Source organism: Asterias amurensis, chromosome 7 (genome assembly GCF_032118995.1).
Source record: "Asterias amurensis chromosome 7, ASM3211899v1".
Taxonomy (NCBI): domain Eukaryota; kingdom Metazoa; phylum Echinodermata; class Asteroidea; order Forcipulatida; family Asteriidae; genus Asterias; species Asterias amurensis.
This window is the reverse complement of record NC_092654.1, coordinates 12,784,123-12,802,773: the sequence shown is the minus strand read 5'-3', so window position 1 is coordinate 12,802,773 and position 18,651 is coordinate 12,784,123. Positions and strand designations below refer to the sequence as shown.

The 18,651-nt window shown below is 33.4% G+C and overlaps 1 protein-coding gene across 2 annotated transcripts in view; it reads left to right on the top strand.

Moving 5' to 3' along the window:
- The window catches only part of LOC139939452 (protein kinase C-binding protein NELL2-like), a 34,933-nt gene extending 18,981 nt beyond the window's left edge, over positions 1–15,952 (top strand). The window contains exons 9-18 of one of the 2 annotated variants that reach the window (XM_071935380.1): positions 277–377; positions 1,417–1,531; positions 2,080–2,325; positions 2,908–3,030; positions 4,452–4,547; positions 7,422–7,547; positions 9,515–9,699; positions 10,725–10,904; positions 11,507–11,740; positions 12,626–15,952. In XM_071935380.1, coding sequence (XP_071791481.1) covers positions 277–377; positions 1,417–1,531; positions 2,080–2,325; positions 2,908–3,030; positions 4,452–4,547; positions 7,422–7,547; positions 9,515–9,699; positions 10,725–10,904; positions 11,507–11,740; positions 12,626–12,670 — 1,451 coding nt within the window. In that variant the 3' untranslated portion in view covers positions 12,671–15,952. The remainder of the gene's footprint in view (positions 1–276; positions 378–1,416; positions 1,532–2,079; positions 2,326–2,907; positions 3,031–4,451; positions 4,548–7,421; positions 7,548–9,514; positions 9,700–10,724; positions 10,905–11,506; positions 11,741–12,625) is intronic. The other variant, XM_071935381.1, reaches the window with a different exon arrangement.
- The last annotated feature ends 2,699 nt before the right edge of the window (positions 15,953–18,651 follow it).

The following is an 18,651-nucleotide window of genomic DNA, read 5'->3' as shown; positions in this document are numbered from 1 at the left end:
GGTGTCATCAATGAAATGTAGTCCAGCATACCTTGCAGGAAAACACTGGATGTTGAAGCGCCTTGAATTGGGTTGTCAGTCCCTACTTGACTTCGTAACCAATGCAGTCAATAATTCTCTTGGGTTTTCCTCCCACATATAGCTGAAACTCCTTCATTATCTTCTCTTCTTGTTTTGGTCTAATTAGAGGGTTGAGAAAATTTATCCAGATCCAGAACTCTTATTTTTTGTTTAGTTCTTAAAATTTGAGTATCCCTTGATTGGCATGTTTTGTAGGAAACTGTACATCATCGGGTGCATCTTATGGTCATATGGAAGAATACCAAGAAAGACGCTCTAGAGGCCCACTACAGATCTGCACCACATACAAATGCATGGTAAGAGATGATTGATTCATTCAAACACTTGTTGGTTGGAGGGGACGCATGCTCACTCTTCTCTGATGCCTTTTTTTTTTTATCTGGAGGGAATGCACCCTTATAGCCAAATAACTAATTATTCCATTCTGTGTTCAATGGTCTACCCCTTCCTATTTTGTCAGTAGCTTATCAGAAATGCCCAGGTTCGCTCAATATGATGATGATGATTGTGTCATCATTGTGCTCTGAGAATCTCGGGAAATCTTAAGAGGATTTTGTGCAGAGGGAAAATAGTATTCAAATATTGAGCGGCTCAAAGTGGAATGGGAGGAATATTATCGCAAGGTAAAATTTGGACTGTTCCATTTCATGAGGCGAAGGCGAGTGAAATGGAACAGTCCAAATTTTACCAGCGATAACATTCCTTCCATTCTACGAATTAAAGCCATTCAATGTCTGTTTTATATAACTGACATATAGATCCTTGTCATTTGATGAATTTTAAAAGTATAACATAAAAAATCACACAAATTACTGACAACCAAAACTCATATAGCGCCGCGTAGCGACAATTCACAAATCGGATCACAACCTTTTGCACAGGTGCTCCTTTGTTTTAGCAGCGACGCGGCGGCGCTGCACTGCTCAAAAACATTGGGAACAAGGATGTTCCTAACTGTTGAATGGGAAATTCTATTCCCCATGGGCGAATAGATCTTTTTGATCACCAGTGTGGATGGGAGTAATAGTGAATGTCACGTGAAGTAAGTTCCACCAATCAAATGACACGGATCTGTATGTCAGTTATATAATATATTCTAGTATGGGAACATTGACGGGGTGGGGTGGTACCCTCTGTTACATTTGGGCATGATATAGGTTATTTATTGACATTGGTGTATTTTGCCCCATCCACATTGCAGCAGAGTCCTGGTTTGTTTACTTTGTCTACCCACTATGAGTCACTTGACCATTTGGAAAACTGCGCAATTCTGTTAACTTTGATGCAAAGAATTGTGAAAGAAGTGAATTTCATGAGAAAGATGACTTTTTGCAGGATGGGGTCGCTACTTCTAAGAGTAGTACGAGAGTAGACTCTGCATGTACAGCTCCAGACTGTGGAGGGGCTCCAAGCTTCAATGTTCCTGGACATTGCTGCAAGTTCTGCCAAGGTAAGAAAACAACAATTTTCATTTGTGGAATTTCAGTTTAAGAAAGAAAGTCATACAGATGAATATTTGTTGCGTTTTTTGTGGGGTTTTTTTTATAAAAATTTTGATAACAGTTATTTTTCAAGAGGTGAACATTGGACACTAACATGTTTTATCCAAATTTATTGTTATTACTTTGTATAGAAATTTCAATAACAATTACAGACCATTTCTTTCTGTATCTTTACCGCCATGAGACATTGCAAATTGTGTTTATTTTTAGCTAAATTTGTTTGTGATAAATGTGTGAAAAAAACAAGAAAAGAGCTATACATATTTTGTTTTTGAGTTGTTAGCACAGGAAGGTTAGCATGCCTTTTCGTGTGGTTACAGTTAGCATCGCTATGAAATGGAAATCGTACAGTTAAGCACAGAATCGACCGCTGAGCAGCACTATGAAGTCGTCCCCAGATCTTGCAGCCTTTTGTGGCCGCTATTTGAGTTTGGTACAAACTGCTAGATACCGCTATAGTCTCAAGGGGGTTAATTTCTTATTGCTCTTTTAATAGGTATGGACTACTGCAGCCTCGGAAATACATGCGAGCACCCCAAAGAGTGCGTAAATCTCCAGACAACATATACCTGCCAGTGTCCCATGGGTTATACTGAAACAGATGGAGTCTGCGTGGACATCAATGAATGCGCTGATGTCAACCACCACTGTAATGAGGGTACATCGTGCGTTAATACACTAGGCGATTACCAGTGTGACTGTCTACCGGGATATTCACGTTTGACTGATACAATGTGTGAACGTAAGTTTTTTTCTTCTTCCATTTTATCAAAAATTGTCAGAATTTTGAGAAGAAACCTTCACATTTAAATTAGAATCCTACAGTGTATTGTATCCCGAAGAATTCAACGAATCAGGAAATTTGATGGTTACTGTCTTTATTCTTAAAGAGGCAGCTTCTACATGGTATATGTACATGCCACTTCAACGAGGAAAACATACATAAAGTATATCTATAAGTGCATTGTTGTAGAATATAATCACAAGGTGAAAATCTGAACTAATCTCTTTTCCGATGTGAAGCTGAGTGACAGGGAAAAGCCAGATTTCACAGATTTTTGAAAGGCGATCCAACAAAAAAAACGGGTCACAATTTCTCCCTCAAAAGATCTTTTTTTCTGAACAGCACATGAAAAGAGTTCATAAGTTATTTTTAGAAAATAGAATTAGCTGATCGCAAATTAGTTACCTTCGAAAAGGACCTATGGTATGAATAAAAAAAATAGTTAATGGCAGGACATTGCAACCCTGGCACATTCTTTCTCAAAGTCTTTAGTTATCTCAAGTAATGCATTTGATTTGGTCCTTGGTTTCATACTGATAGAAATAAATGAGTGTGAGACGAATCAACACGTCTGCCACAAGAAGGCAACTTGTGAAGACACTGATGGAAGTTACAGGTGTGTCTGTCAGGCTCACCACGCAGGAGATGGAAAATCATGCACAGGTACAATACATGGATTGCCACAGCTGTCAATAGCCCTTTGTCATGGTGCAGCCATCTTGAATTTCTCCCATTGAAATCGGTGTAACCAAACAGAGGCTGTAGGAACAAAATAGTCTGGTTCCTGTTAGCAAAGTTATTTTGCATTCATATTTAACATTCATTATTGTTAATCGATACGAGGAACATGACCAAGATGGATGCAGCAAGATAAAAGTCTATTGGCCACTATCTTTGATGAATTATGCACGGGTGAAGAGCTTTTATTAGCTGAGAGTTGTGCGTAGTGAGTACGCAAGTGCACTTTTCCATTGTTTTACGTAAAAGATGGCGGTTAATGACGCGTATTGCAATCCATCTGTTTCAAATCATCACAGATTAATTTAAAAAGTTATTTCTAAAATACTTCAGGCCTGAACCTTTTTTTAAGTCATCTTTTGTTAAGTCATTGTGCCTACTGTTTTTTTTTACCAATGTATTTTTGCCAATGTATATATAATAATAATTTTCATTTGATGTCCTTTTCTTTGTTTACTTCTACTTGATGTAATCTTTTTAACATATTATGATGTTGACATGTGCAATTCAGTTTTTTTTTAACTGCGAGTCATGTTTTAATAAACCATTTTCGAATTGAATTGAATTGAATTGAACTGAAAGCACACAAAGTTGTGCAGCAAGGGAGCTTTTTCTTTCTTTATTCTCTTGCAACTTCCATGACCAATTGAGTATGAATTTTCATTATTGTTAATCGATACGAGGATTAGTAATTTTATGGATATGTTGGAATACATCAAGTGAGAAGACTGGTCTTTGATGAATATCAGAGAAGACTGGTCTTTGATGAATATCAAGCGTGTCCAGCAGCCGATTTCACGAAGCGCTGGGCTTTATCCTATTTAGGATGGGTTCAATGCGTCCGCTACAGAACCTAACTCGTCCTATGTCCTAGGATTAAAGACAGTGAACACTATTGGTAATGGTCAAAGACTAGTCTTCTCACTTGGTGTATCTCAACATATGCATAAAATAACCAACCTGTTAAAATTTGAGCTCAATTGATCGTCAAAGTTGCGAGATATGAATGAAATAAAAAACACCCTTGTCATACGAAGTTGTGTGCTTTTAGATGCTTGATTTCGAGACCTCAAATTCTAAACTTGAGGTCTCGAAATCAAATTCGTGGAAAATTACTTCTTTCTTGAAAACTAAGTCACTTCAGAGGGAGCTGTTTCTCACAATGCTTTATACTATCAACCTCTCCCCATTACTCGTAATCAAGAAAGGTTTAATGCTAATAATCATTTTGAGTAATTACCAATAGTGTCCACTGCCTTTAAGGAAGAGTTTAGCGAAATCAACGGCAATGCCTTTAGTTATTGTGATCTTGAATAAATGCTTTGTCTTGTTTGTATATGATACAGCGGTGTGCCAGGAGCCGTGCTTGAATGGAGGGATGTGCATTAAGCCTGGACAGTGCTCCTGTCCTGAAGGATTTACTGGAACACAGTGTGAAACAGGTAATGGAAAACTGACATCTCTCAAGGGCCTGATAACAATATTAAAACTGGGTTCTTGTATAGCGCTTTAATAGAGTGCTCAATATTTTCTTTTAAAGTCATTGTACACTTTCGGAACAGAAAACAAATTAAAAGTTCACATATTTACAAATAACTTACAGGGTTTACAGAAGGTAATGGTGAAAGACTTCTCTGGAAATATTATTCCATGAAATGCTTTACTTTTTGAGAAAACATTAAAACAATATCAATTCCCGATATCGAGAATTACGGATTTATTTTAAACACATGTCATGACAGGGCGAAACGTTCAGAAACAAGGGTGGGTTTTCCCGTTATATTCTCCCGACTCCGATGACCGATTAAGCTTAAATTTTCACAGGTTTGTTATTTTATATATAAGTTGTGATACACAAAGTGTTGGCCTTGGACAATACTGTTTACCGAAAGTGTCCAATGGCTTTAAGCTACGTTTTGAAGTATGGGACCTACTTTGAGGAGAGTGGTATGGGGGGAAAGTGGCAGACCATTGGAAACAAATTTACCAAGCTACTCATCTGTTTATATGTTTTCATTTATGTGAATGTTCAAGTAATTATTATTATTATTATTATTATTATTATTATTATTATTATTATTATTATTATTATTATTATTATTATTATTATTATTATTATTATTATTATTATTATTATTATTATTATTATTATTATTATTATTATTATTATTATTATTATTATTATTATTATTATTATTATTATTATTATTATTATTATTATTATTATTATTATTATTATTATTATTATTATTATTATTATTATTATTATTATTATTATTATTATTATTATTATTATTATTATTATTATTATTATTATTATTATTATTATTATTATTATTATTATTATTATTATTATTATTATTATTATTATTATTATTATTATTATTATTATTATTATTATTATTATTATTATTATTATTATTATTATTATTATTATTATTATTATTATTATTATTATTATTATTATTATTATTATTATTATTATTATTATTATTATTATTATTATTATTATTATTATTATTATTATTATTATTATTATTATTATTATTATTATTATTATTATTATTATTATTATTATTATTATTATTATTATTATTATTATTATTATTATTATTATTATTATTATTATTATTATTATTATTATTATTATTATTATTATTATTATTATTATTATTATTATTATTATTATTATTATTATTATTATTATTATTATTATTATTATTATTATTATTATTATTATTATTATTATTATTATTATTATTATTATTATTATTATTATTATTATTATTATTATTATTATTATTATTATTATTATTATTATTATTATTATTATTATTATTATTATTATTATTATTATTATTATTATTATTATTATTATTATTATTATTATTATTATTATTATTATTATTATTATTATTATTATTATTATTATTATTATTATTATTATTATTATTATTATTATTATTATTATTATTATTATTATTATTATTATTATTATTATTATTATTATTATTATTATTATTATTATTATTATTATTATTATTATTATTATTATTATTATTATTATTATTATTATTATTATTATTATTATTATTATTATTATTATTATTATTATTATTATTATTATTATTATTATTATTATTATTATTATTATTATTATTATTATTATTATTATTATTATTATTATTATTATTATTATTATTATTATTATTATTATTATTATTATTATTATTATTATTATTATTATTATTATTATTATTATTATTATTATTATTATTATTATTATTATTATTATTATTATTATTATTATTATTATTATTATTATTATTATTATTATTATTATTATTATTATTATTATTATTATTATTATTATTATTATTATTATTATTATTATTATTATTATTATTATTATTATTATTATTATTATTATTATTATTATTATTATTATTATTATTATTATTATTATTATTATTATTATTATTATTATTATTATTATTATTATTATTATTATTATTATTATTATTATTATTATTATTATTATTATTATTATTATTATTATTATTATTATTATTATTATTATTATTATTATTATTATTATTATTATTATTATTATTATTATTATTATTATTATTATTATTATTATTATTATTATTATTATTATTATTATTATTATTATTATTATTATTATTATTATTATTATTATTATTATTATTATTATTATTATTATTATTATTATTATTATTATTATTATTATTATTATTATTATTATTATTATTATTATTATTATTATTATTATTATTATTATTATTATTATTATTATTATTATTATTATTATTATTATTATTATTATTATTATTATTATTATTTTTTTTTTTTTTTTTTGGGGGGGGGGTGGATTAATATTTGTATAAATTTCTGACCCAATGTTGCTCTGTTTTAGGGGGGGAGGGGGGTGTTAAAATGATCATGGTCAATGGTATAATTGTAATAAAAAAGGGCTTACAGCAAGATCATTTTTAAAAAGCTGCTTAGCAACAAAGTTTGCTACATTCATAAATACTCTGTCTTAGCAGAAACTGGTTACCAGCCAAAATGCCACTTAGTTTACATTGTTATTTGTTCGAAGAAAACAAATCCAGCTATTTTCTCCATGTATGTAGTGAGGCTACTGGTGTAAAACCTTGTTGAAATCTATAACTTCAGGGATGCATTTGAAGATGATATCGACATTTTATTGTACCACCTAAACACAGCATTGTTTTAGACATTTTAGTAAGTAATGACTATGTCATCCCTGATTTGTTGTTTGTTCACAGATTTGGATGAGTGTGCGACTGGGTCACATGACTGTCAGGACAACTCTATCTGCATTAACCTACCTGGGAATTATCACTGTCAGTGTGAACCTGGTTATCAGTACATAGACAGTGTAGGATGCCTAGGTAAGTCGTTGTTTGTTTGTATTAACCTACCTGTGAGTTATCACTGTCAATGTGAACCTGGTTATCAGTACATAGACAGTGTATGATGCTTAGGTAAACCGTTGTTTGTTTGTTTGCATTAACCTACCTGTGAGTTATCACTGTCAGTGTGAACCTGGTTACCAGTACATAGACAGTGTAGGATGCTTAGGTAAACCGTTGTTTGTTTTCATTAACCTACCTGTGAGTTATCACTGTCAGTGTGAGCCTGGTTATCAGTACATAGACATTGAAGGATGCTTAGGTGAACCGTTGCTTGGTTGCATTAACCTACCTGGGAGTTATCACTGTCAGTGTGAACCTGGTTATCAGTACATAGACAGTGTAGGATGCCTAGGTAAGCTGTTGTTTCTTTGCATTAACCTACCTGTGAGTTATCACTGTCAGTGTGAACCTGGTTACCAGTACATAGACAGTGTAGGATGCTTAGGTAAGGGTGGGTGGGGTTGACATTTAGAATGATATGCTGTGTGACTACATAATCACTGATGCAAGGTTGCATAGCCAGCCATGGCACCAATAAGTAAGCTAGGGATTGTGTATTGATCTTCAACAGCTTGGAGACTTAGTCTGGTGTCAGCCCTTGAGCTTCACTCAAGCAGTAGAGATTATTATTGTTATAAATGCCATGCCCAAGGATTTTCACTCGGCCTACCTTGAAACATACTCAATGTGACATGCCTTCATTTAAAAAGTTTGCCTTTTAAAATTAAAGGCACTTGACATGTTTGGTAATTTGTCAAAGGCCAGTATTTACACTTGGTGTATCCCAACATTATGCATGAAATAACAATTCGGTGAACATTTGGGCAACAAAGTTGCAAGAGAGAAATGACTCGGAAAAACACCCTTGTTGCACAATTTTGAGTGCTTTAAAAGGCCTCAGTTGAAGCCTTTTACTATTTGAGTGGGAAATTGCCTCTTTTTAAAAAACTACTTCAGAGGGAGCTGTTTCTTACAATGTTTTATACTATCCAAACAGCTCTCCATTGCTTGTTATCAAGTAAGTTTTATGCCAACAATTATTTTGAATAATAACCAATAGTGTCCGTTGCCTTTAAAAAAGTTTGCTATTCAACATTATAGTTAATGGGGCCATTCAGAATAATTAAAGTTAACAAAGTATGCATTTTAACAACTACAAAAAATACCCAGTTGGCCAAGATCATCAATTTCATTTCTGATTTAAGATGCCATGTCAGATTTTTGGCCCCAAACATTAGAAAGTATATTTTTTTGAGTGAATAGTATTTCAAAGAGGATCACCCGCTCTAACGAAAAAAAGTTTAACTTTTACTTTTAATGGTCAGGAACCATGACACAAATTTAAAACGTTTCTTATAAAACACAAAAGAATTGGTCACGTGATATATTGTCGGGATCCCGACAAAAACTAATTTTGTGCACTTTATTTCACTGCTACTAATAATTGGCGGACTTTTTCGAGCAATGGCTCAAATGAAAACTTGTAACTTTCTTGACCCCCAATCAAAATACCTATTGAATTTTAAATCAAAATTTTGGGGTCAAATCGGCAAAAAATCTGACATTGCATCTTTAAACTACAAAGTTGTTTGTTTCAGCCAGGAAAAAAGCATTGAAAACAACTGATGTTGGTGACCTATGATCTAAAATATCTGGTTCATTTTTTGTTCTTCAGTGTGTAATTTTTTTTTTTTTTTCACATTTTTTAATCTTGACTATTTTGAATGGCCCCTAAATGTGATATTGAGTATTCCAATCACTCTTTGATACAGGAAACGATTTAGCAAAGCATTAAGACTGACCAGATTTTGTGCACACTGTATGCTAAAATTGAGTAGCAAATGATGATTGTTGAGTAGCAACTGACACAGCTAGTGTAGCATTCTTTCTAATCTTCTAATCTCATCCATTGACCTCCGCCATGTCAATCTTCCCCATTCCAGATGTCAACGAATGTCAAACAGAGAACACTTGTGACTCAACGAGGCTTTGCAATAATCTGCCAGGCTCCTACGAGTGTCTGTGCTCGCCGTCTGGTCGCTGTTCATCAGACTGTGTCGTCAAGAAACAACACTACAATCACGGGACCTCTTGGGAAGACAGTCAGTGCCAGACGTGTACATGCATGGTGAGAGTCAATGATTCCCTGCTGATTTCGGATACAAACAGTTTGATTTTGTTTCTGCGAAAATTCATTAGCTAATTTGAATACTAATTTCTTTTTTTTTTACCCATACACCGATGTGTGTTAGTTCTGTATAATCAGTACATTCCCGAGTCCTGTGAACAAATATCACAGGCATTTTACTCGGGTGGGATTCGAACCAACGGCCCTAGAGCAGTGTCTTACCAACTAGACTACTGCTAGAGGCAGTTCGAATCCTATGTTTTGGCAGCGGGTACCGCAACGATTTTCACATCTATTATATTTAGCTATTTGGTTAGAGTCTAATTTGAAGATATGCATGATGTACTCGGTACAACTGTTGCACGTACAGGGCTGCAAACTGGTATGCTTTTGCAATTTTGTTTGATCATGATGAGTAAGGATGATTAGCCTTCCAAATTATTATCATTTTTGTTATTATTGTCATCTCAGAAATCAGAATTAGCTGCATTGCAAACTGCCTACCAACCTAAAGGACCTGGCAGAGTCTTTCTCAAAGACCATTATCTCAGTATGAAAAAGTGGTGTTGTGGATGAGTCAGTTAGGATTTATATGGGGTTGATTTCATAAAGTTAGTCCTATCTTAGGACTCTTTTGGGATTATTAAAAACATAAGGCTCACTCGCTCACTTTTTCGACCCAAGTTACTTGAGACGAGCGTGATGATACACACGCCACACATGATGATCCCTCATGCAGCCAGCTAGTACATCCGTAGTCTCCAACCCTGTATCGTCTTGCATTGTCTTCACCATGTTCTTGATTGCCCTCCTTTTGCTTGGTTCTCCATGTTAACTTAAGGCTAATCTTAAGTTGGGAGAAGTAACTCGTCCTAACTCAAGACAAGACTAGTCTCAACTCTTTGAGAAATCCACCCAAGGAACAGTACTTAAACCAAGATGAATTTGACCAAGATGAATTGGGTCTTCCTAAAATCAGTTATTTACGATTGTTTTCTGTTCTTTTCTCCCCATGATCTTTCCAGACTGGTGTAATCACCTGTAAAGCTAAAGAATGTGATTGCAGTAGTAGACTGAGTGAGTCCGAGGCTTACTGCTGCCCTCAGTGCAGTGCCTCTATTCAGTGTCTTCACCAAGAATCAGCCCTAGTGGTGTATAACGATGGAGACAGATGGCAATACAACTGCCAAAAATGCACCTGTCAGGTAAGGGGGGCCGTGCACAATACACCGATCCATTAGGCTCCGCCCACGGTGCACCTGTGAGCAAGAACACGTGAGCCTCTCCAATGCCGCGCGCGCCAAGCATACGCCCACGCATGTCGGACTTTATAGTGTCGGACTTTTGGTTGTGCAATGAGTTGTGATTGGTCATAACGTCAATACGCAATGGGGCGGAGCTTAAGGGATCGGTCTATTATCATCATTTTCACAAGCTTACAAACTGTACGCTGGGAGGGAGGGGGTTTATACTTCCTGCGAATGTGAAGCGAATTTTGGTGACGCAACAATCGGTACGCGCTCCCTTTCCCTTTATGATGCAGTGAAATTCACTGCTTGTTTGCAGGGAATTATGTCCGGTATTTATAAATTTGTTTAAGATGTGTACGTTCAATAACTTTTTTATATTTTTTTATATTTGTGCTCATAATAAACAGGGTTTACGTTTGATAACTTTTTTATTTCTTATATTTGTGCTCATAATAAACAGGGTTTTGCATGTAATTCAAATTCAGGTATCTCTATGTTGAATAGTGTAAAATGAAGGAGTACTGTGTTTTATTGAGGACTCTGTTTCATCATTTCAGGCCGGAACCATTAAATGTACAGCTCCTGCATGCCCAGCCCCAAACTGCCTGGAGACGTACACACCAGTGGGTGAATGCTGCCCTCGTTGTCGAGTCCACAACGCCTGCGACAGGGTGAGCCTAGCCGTGGAAGGCCCTACCTCCATGAGTAGCTGTGACAACCAGGGGGCGCTCTACTTGCACAATCAGTGGTGGTTCCTAGAGGATGACCAGTGCACAGAATGCATCTGTAGGGTGAGTGTTGACATGTTGTCATGGTGATTAACTGATTCACCTGGGCCCAATTTCGTGGCACTGCTTACCCTAAGCACAGAATCGGTGGTTACGGAAGCAGGGAATTCTGTGCGTATGGCAAGCATACTCCACATTACTAAGGATTTCTACCCTTCGAGGCTACCGCAGAAATTCGGCGCTTGCACATAAGCGGGGAATCTTGATCGTAAGCGCAGAATTTGGCGGTAAGCATGCAGAGGTATGAAATTGGGCCCAAACAGTTTCTTGTCCAAATGGCAGGCTTTGTAAAAAAAGTCGTTTGTGATTTTTGTTCACCAATAAACTGAGGCTGTATCTCAAATTGGGGCTTCAGCTACATCGATGGCTACGCCTGTTGCTAAGAACGTTCTATAGACCGTATTGAATAACCCCTTTTTTGCTATGAAATTCGCAATCTTGAAGTTCAAACTGTATGCGCGTATACACGCGTACATCAAAGAAACATGCAACAAGCAGCTTTCCCACGCACACATGCACTTGCTCTCAGACGCCATCTTGTAGGGCAAATATTTAAACGGTGACATCATATTCAATACGTTCCATACTTCTATGTATGATGATGAAGCAATCCAGCCATTACTGTAGTCGTAGCCGCCTTTACGGATATGACCTGTCTGGTCAGATACTTCACGGAGGCAAAGGTGATTGCCTCCATGCATCCTCAAAGGGTGCCATTTAAGAAGGAGAAAATGCCTTGGTGCCCTTGCCCTTTCAAAAATGAAGCATACAGGCCTGACCGTTTAACTCGCTAGGTCAAAGATACTTGTATGTAGCAGCCTAAAAACAACTTACAGTCATTTCAAAGTCATTTCATTATTTGTCTCAATGGAAACTTCTTCTTTTCAGAATGGACACATTTGCTGCTGGTACAACATTGCTTGCAATATGTAACGAAGCTTCAACGACAGATAAACATTAAGAAGTACAGGTACTAGAATGGCAACAACCACCCAAACATAGTCGTCACTATCGATCCTGGACGACCTTTGACGCGACATCCATAAAGGTCAGAACAAAGAAAAAAACATCTCCTTTTGTAGTTTTCTGAACAGATTGGTGCTTAATGGTAAGTGTACAGCTACATTATTTGGTTCTGTTTATCAAGTGGCAGCCATTCTCGTCCTGTAACTTTGCAAGAAAGTATTATAAAATCAGGAGCAGTTTTAATAGTCGGGACGCCTCTTGCTACAACTAGCGCACATTTTGTTTGAACGTGTCATTTAACCTAAAATCCCTTGCTTCAACCTTAGAAGGGCCCAATTTAATGGCTCTGCTAACCGTAAGTAAAGAATCAGCATTCATGGAAGCAGGGAATGCCTTGCTTTAAGCATATTTCAGCGGTTAGCAGGGATGTTTTTGCTTGTGCATACTCTACATTACTAAGCATGCTTTGCTTACAAGAAATTGTGCCAACTTCTTAAGACAATAATTAAGTGGGACCTTGAGTCTTAGCAACATAAAAGCTTAGTCCAGAGCTGTCTACTTTCTCGCACAGTTGAAGAAAAAATAATTTGCTCGCTGACGTTCCTTTATGATTTTGGTAATCATAGGCATCTTTATTAAAGGCATTTGACACTATTGGTAATTACTAAAAGCAATTGTTAGCATAAAATTTAATTGGCAGCAAGCAATATTGATATTATAAAACGTTGTGAGAAACGGCTCCCTCTGAAGTAACACAGTTTTTGAGAAAGAGGTAATTTCTCACTAAAATAATAAAAGACTTCTAGCTGAAGCCTTTTATAAAGCATCTGAAAACACACAAAGGTGGTTTTTTTTCTGTCATTATTCACTTGTTCACAGATTTATTATTATAGACTGGTTTTTGACATTTACCAAAGGTGTCCAGTGCCTTTAATAAACATTCTCATATTCTTAGGCATCAATATTTCAGCATTTGGCAAATTGGTGTGTAGGAACTTTGTGATGCTTTTCATGATGAAACAAAAATGCTGCAACTAGTGAGAGGTCAGGGTAAGATCTTGCGATCTAATATTGCTTGGTAATAAAATATACCAAACCAGGATTTTTAGTTGTCTTAAAACGGGGCTTGGAAATAACAAACTTTTTTTTATATTAAGTATTTTTAACATTGTATTTATTTTATGTACTTAGCAATGTGTATTTAAAAATAGGTACAAATGAAAATTTAGCCACTTGCACTGTTAACTCTGATTGTTTATTCAGAATGTAGAGAGAGTTACACGTTCTGTCAGATGTATTTTAATTTGAAATAAGGTGTATTAATTAATATACGAATGATGAATGTTTCATTATGAGTGCAATATTGCGAATATTTTCATGAGTTGAAAGATGGAATGTTCTATTCAACAAGGCGGAGCCTCGTTGAATAGCACATTCCATCTTTCAAGGAATATTCTCACTATTGCACATATGAAAAACATTCATTATTTGTTTTATATAATATCCATGTAGATCTTTGTCATTTTGATTGGAGGATTACAACTTTCAAAACAAACAATAAGCGTACCCTACAATTTTTAATTGTGAAATTACACTGTTTATTTTGGTTCGGTCTGTTGGATTTAACATTGACTATGTGCGTTCTGTACAGCTATTTTGAGACACGCGGACGCCGTAATGTGTGCCTTGCGCAGTGCTGCACTGTTGAATTGCCAAAGACATGCAAAGACACGCGCACGTAGTGATGTTTTTATGCACCATGCAATAGTTCTTTTCGGATGGAACAAAAAATGAAACGCTGATTGAAACGAAAAAAATTAAAGGTTAGTGACGTAGCGTGCAATAGCACTTTTATTTGCTGTCACATGACGGACAATCCTCCAATCAAATGGCAAGAATCTGCACGGGTGTTGTTTAATTAAGTATAGTAAAGGTCAAGGCCATCAAACTAAGCGCTATTCTAAAATACTCTAGAATTAATTGTACGAATAAGCGCCATTCTAAAATTTTCTTTAATTAATTGTACATTCTATTTACACACAAAAACACTTATACACATTGATTTTAAAATTGTCTCTTTTTTTTTTAAACATAATGAGTAACCCTTTTTTTTCTCTTCTTTTTTAAAAGAATTGGCATAACACAAGTAAAATACTGTTTTTAATCTTTTGTTCAATAATGCGGAACTTTTTCATCATTGTAAAGCAGGTTTTGAGATTTAAATCAGCTGCAGTCCAAGCAAACTGTAGAGCATTTTTGCACATTGAACCGCAGATCCATCTTATAGGCCTTCAATGCTGAAAGGTCAACCAATGGGAAAGGCACGTGAGTACATTCTATGCACCATGCACAATTCTCAGCCAATCATTGGTTGTCCTTTGACCTCAATGAGGCCACTTTGTGAGCTTGCGACATCACATTCATGCAGTCTACAGTGATTTGGGTTTATGTTGATGATCACCTACGCATGTTTTGGCACCAAAACAACCAATATTCAATGTTCACAACAATCGATGTAGCGTTTCAATCAATCGACGTCTCTTAAGCAACATGCAGAATTTAATTTTCAAAACTGCCGATTTTAGAATAAAAAAACTGTTAGACCAATATCCAAAAAAATTCATAAACTTTTGCTTTCGGATACTGATAAGTATTCATGTATGACTAACGATGTTTTAATTCCATCAAAATCAAATCAAGGAACTGTGACAAATTGGGAGTTATATTGTAAGTGTAAACTTTAAAAAGATATTAGATTAAGATTGTGTCTACTTAAATGTTTAATATTATTTGACATATTTTGGTACATTTTGTTTACGGATATATGTGTAGATGGAGACACCTAATCCAAGCACCGCTAATAACTGGATGCAATTCTCGTTTTGTATATTTTTTTAGACTAACATATTTATGACCTGTATTCCGCTTGTATAATGAACTCTATTTAATGCATGTTTACATTATAAAGTAAAGTGGTAAAGTAAAGAAGTACGAAGTTTATATGAATTTATAACAAGAGTCAAGTGACAATTTAAAACGCAGTATCAATGAGATTTAGTAGTCAACTCCATTAAGCTCATTGGCCAACTGCAACCATCGATGTGCATGGAATTCTGATACATTAAACACCAATGTTACAAAATGTAAACACGCTAGTGCTACTATCAAAACATAGCCGTGTCTTTTTATGAACTTAGCAAATTTTGCTTGAAAATGTTCACAAGGCTATAGCCTTATGAACTTAGCAAATTTTGCTTGAAAATGTTCACAAGGCTATAGCCTTATGAACTTAGCAAATTTTGCTTGAAAATGTTTACAAGGCTATAGCCTTATGAACTTAGCAAATTTCGCTTGAAAATGTTCACAAGGCTATAGCCTTAAGAACTTAGCAAATTCGCTTGAAAATGTTCACAAGGCTATAGCCTTATGAACTTAGCAAATTTTGCTTGAAAATGTTAACAAGGCTATAACCTTAGCAAATTTTGCTTGAAAATGTTTACAAGGCTATGACCTTATGAACTTAGCAAATTTCGCTTGAAAATGTTCACAAGGCTATAGCCTTAAGAACTTAGCAAATTCGCTTGAAAATGTTCACAAGGCTATAGCCTTATGAACTTAGCAAATTTCGCTTGAAAATGTTCACAAGGCCTTATGAACTTAGCAAATTTTGCTTGAAAATATTTACAAGGCTATAGCCTTATGAACTTAGCAAATTATGCTTGAAAAGTTCACAAGGCCTTATGAACTTGGCAAAATTCACAAGGCTATAGCCTTATGAACTTAGCAAATTTCGCTTGAAAATGTTCACAAGGCTAAAGCCTTATGAACTTAGCAAATTTCGCTTGAAAATGTTCACAAGGCAGCAAATTTTGCTTGAAAATGTTCACAAGGCTATAGCCTTATGAACTTAGCAAATTATGCTTGAAAATGTTTACAAGGCTATAGCCTTATGAACTTAGCAAATTATGCTTGAAAATGTTTACAAGGCTATAGCCTTATGAACTTAGCAAATTATGCTTGAAAATGTTTACAAGGCTATAGCCTTATGAACTTAGCAAATTATGCTTGAAAATGTTTACAAGGCTATAGCCTTATGAACTTAGCAAATTTTGCTTGAAAATGTTTATGAACTTAGCAAATTTTGCTTGAAAATGTTTACAAGGCTATAGCCTTATGAACTTAGCAAATTATGCTTGAAAATGTTTACAAGGCTATAGCCTTATGAACTTAGCAAATTTTGCTTGAAAATGTTCACAAGGCTATAGCCTTATGAACTTAGCAGATTTTGCTTCAAAATGTTCACAAGGATTATAGCCTTATGAACTTAGCAGATTTTGCTTCAAAATGTTCACAAGGCTATAGCCTTATGAACTTAGCCGATTTTGCTTCAAAATGTTTACAAGGCTATAGCCTTATGAACTTAGCAAATTTCGCTTGAAAATGTTCACAAGGCTAAAGCCTTATGAACTTAGCAAATTTCGCTTGAAAATGTTCACAAGGCAGCAAATTTTGCTTGAAAATGTTCACAAGGCTATAGCCTTATGAACTTAGCAAATTATGCTTGAAAATGTTTATGAACTTAGCAAATTTTGCTTGAAAATGTTTACAAGGCTATAGCCTTATGAACTTAGCAAATTTTGCTTGAAAATGTTCACAAGGCTATAGCCTTATGAACTTAGCAGATTTTGCTTCAAAATGTTCACAAGGATTATAGCCTTATGAACTTAGCCGATTTTGCTTCAAAATGTTTACAAGGCTATAGCCTTATGAACTTAGCAAATTTCGCTTGAAAATGTTCAAAAGGCTATAGCCTTATGAACTTAGCAAATTTCACTTGAAAATGTTCACAAGGCTATAGCCTTATGAACTTAACAAATTTTGCTTGAAAATGTTTACAAGGCTATAACCTTAGCAAATTTTGCTTGAAAATGTTTACAAGGCAAATTTCACAAGGCTATAGCCTTATGAACCTAGCAAATTCGCTTGAAAATGTTCACAAGGCTATAGCCTTATGAACTTAGCAAATTTCGCTTGAAAATGTTCACAATGAACTTAACAAATTTTGCTTGAAAATGTTCACAAGGCTATAGCCTTATGAACTTAGCAAATTTCGCTTGAAAATGTTCACAAGGCTTATGAACTTAGCAAATTTTGCTTGAAAATGTTTACAAGGCTATAGCCTTATGAACTTAGCAGATTTTGCTTGAAAATGTTCACAAGGCTATAGCCTTAGGAACTTAGCAAATTTCGCTTGAAAATGTTCACAAGGCTTATGAACTTAGCAAATTTTACTTGAAAATGTTCACAAGGCTATAGCCTTATGAACTTAACAAATTTTGCTTGAAAATGTTTACAAGGCTATAGCCTTATGAACTTAGCAGATTTTGCTTGAAAATGTTTACAAGGCTATAGCCTTATGAACTTAGCAGATTTTGCTTGAAAATGTTCACAAGGCTATAGCCTTATGAACTTAACAAATTTTGCTTGAAAATGTTCACAAGGCCTTATGAACTTAGCAAATTTTGCTTGAAAATGTTTACAAGGCTATAGCCTTATGAACTTAGCAGATTTTGCTTGAAAATGTTTACAAGGCTATAGCCTTATAAATTTAGCAAATTTCGCTTGAAAATGTTCAAAAGGCTATATAGCCTTATGAACTTAGCAAATTTCGCTTGAAAATGTTCACAAGGCTTATAGCCTTATGACTTTAACAAATTTTGCTTGAAAATGTTTACAAGGCTATAATCTTAGCAAATTTTGCTTGAAAATGTTTACAAGGCTATAGCCTTATGAACTTATCAAATTTTGCTTGAAAATGTTTACAAGGCTATAGCCTTATGAACTGAGCAAATTTCGCTTGAAAATGTTTACAACTTAGCAAATTTCGCTTGAAAATGTTCACAAGGCTATAATAGCCTTATGAACTTGGCAAATTTCGCTTGAAAATG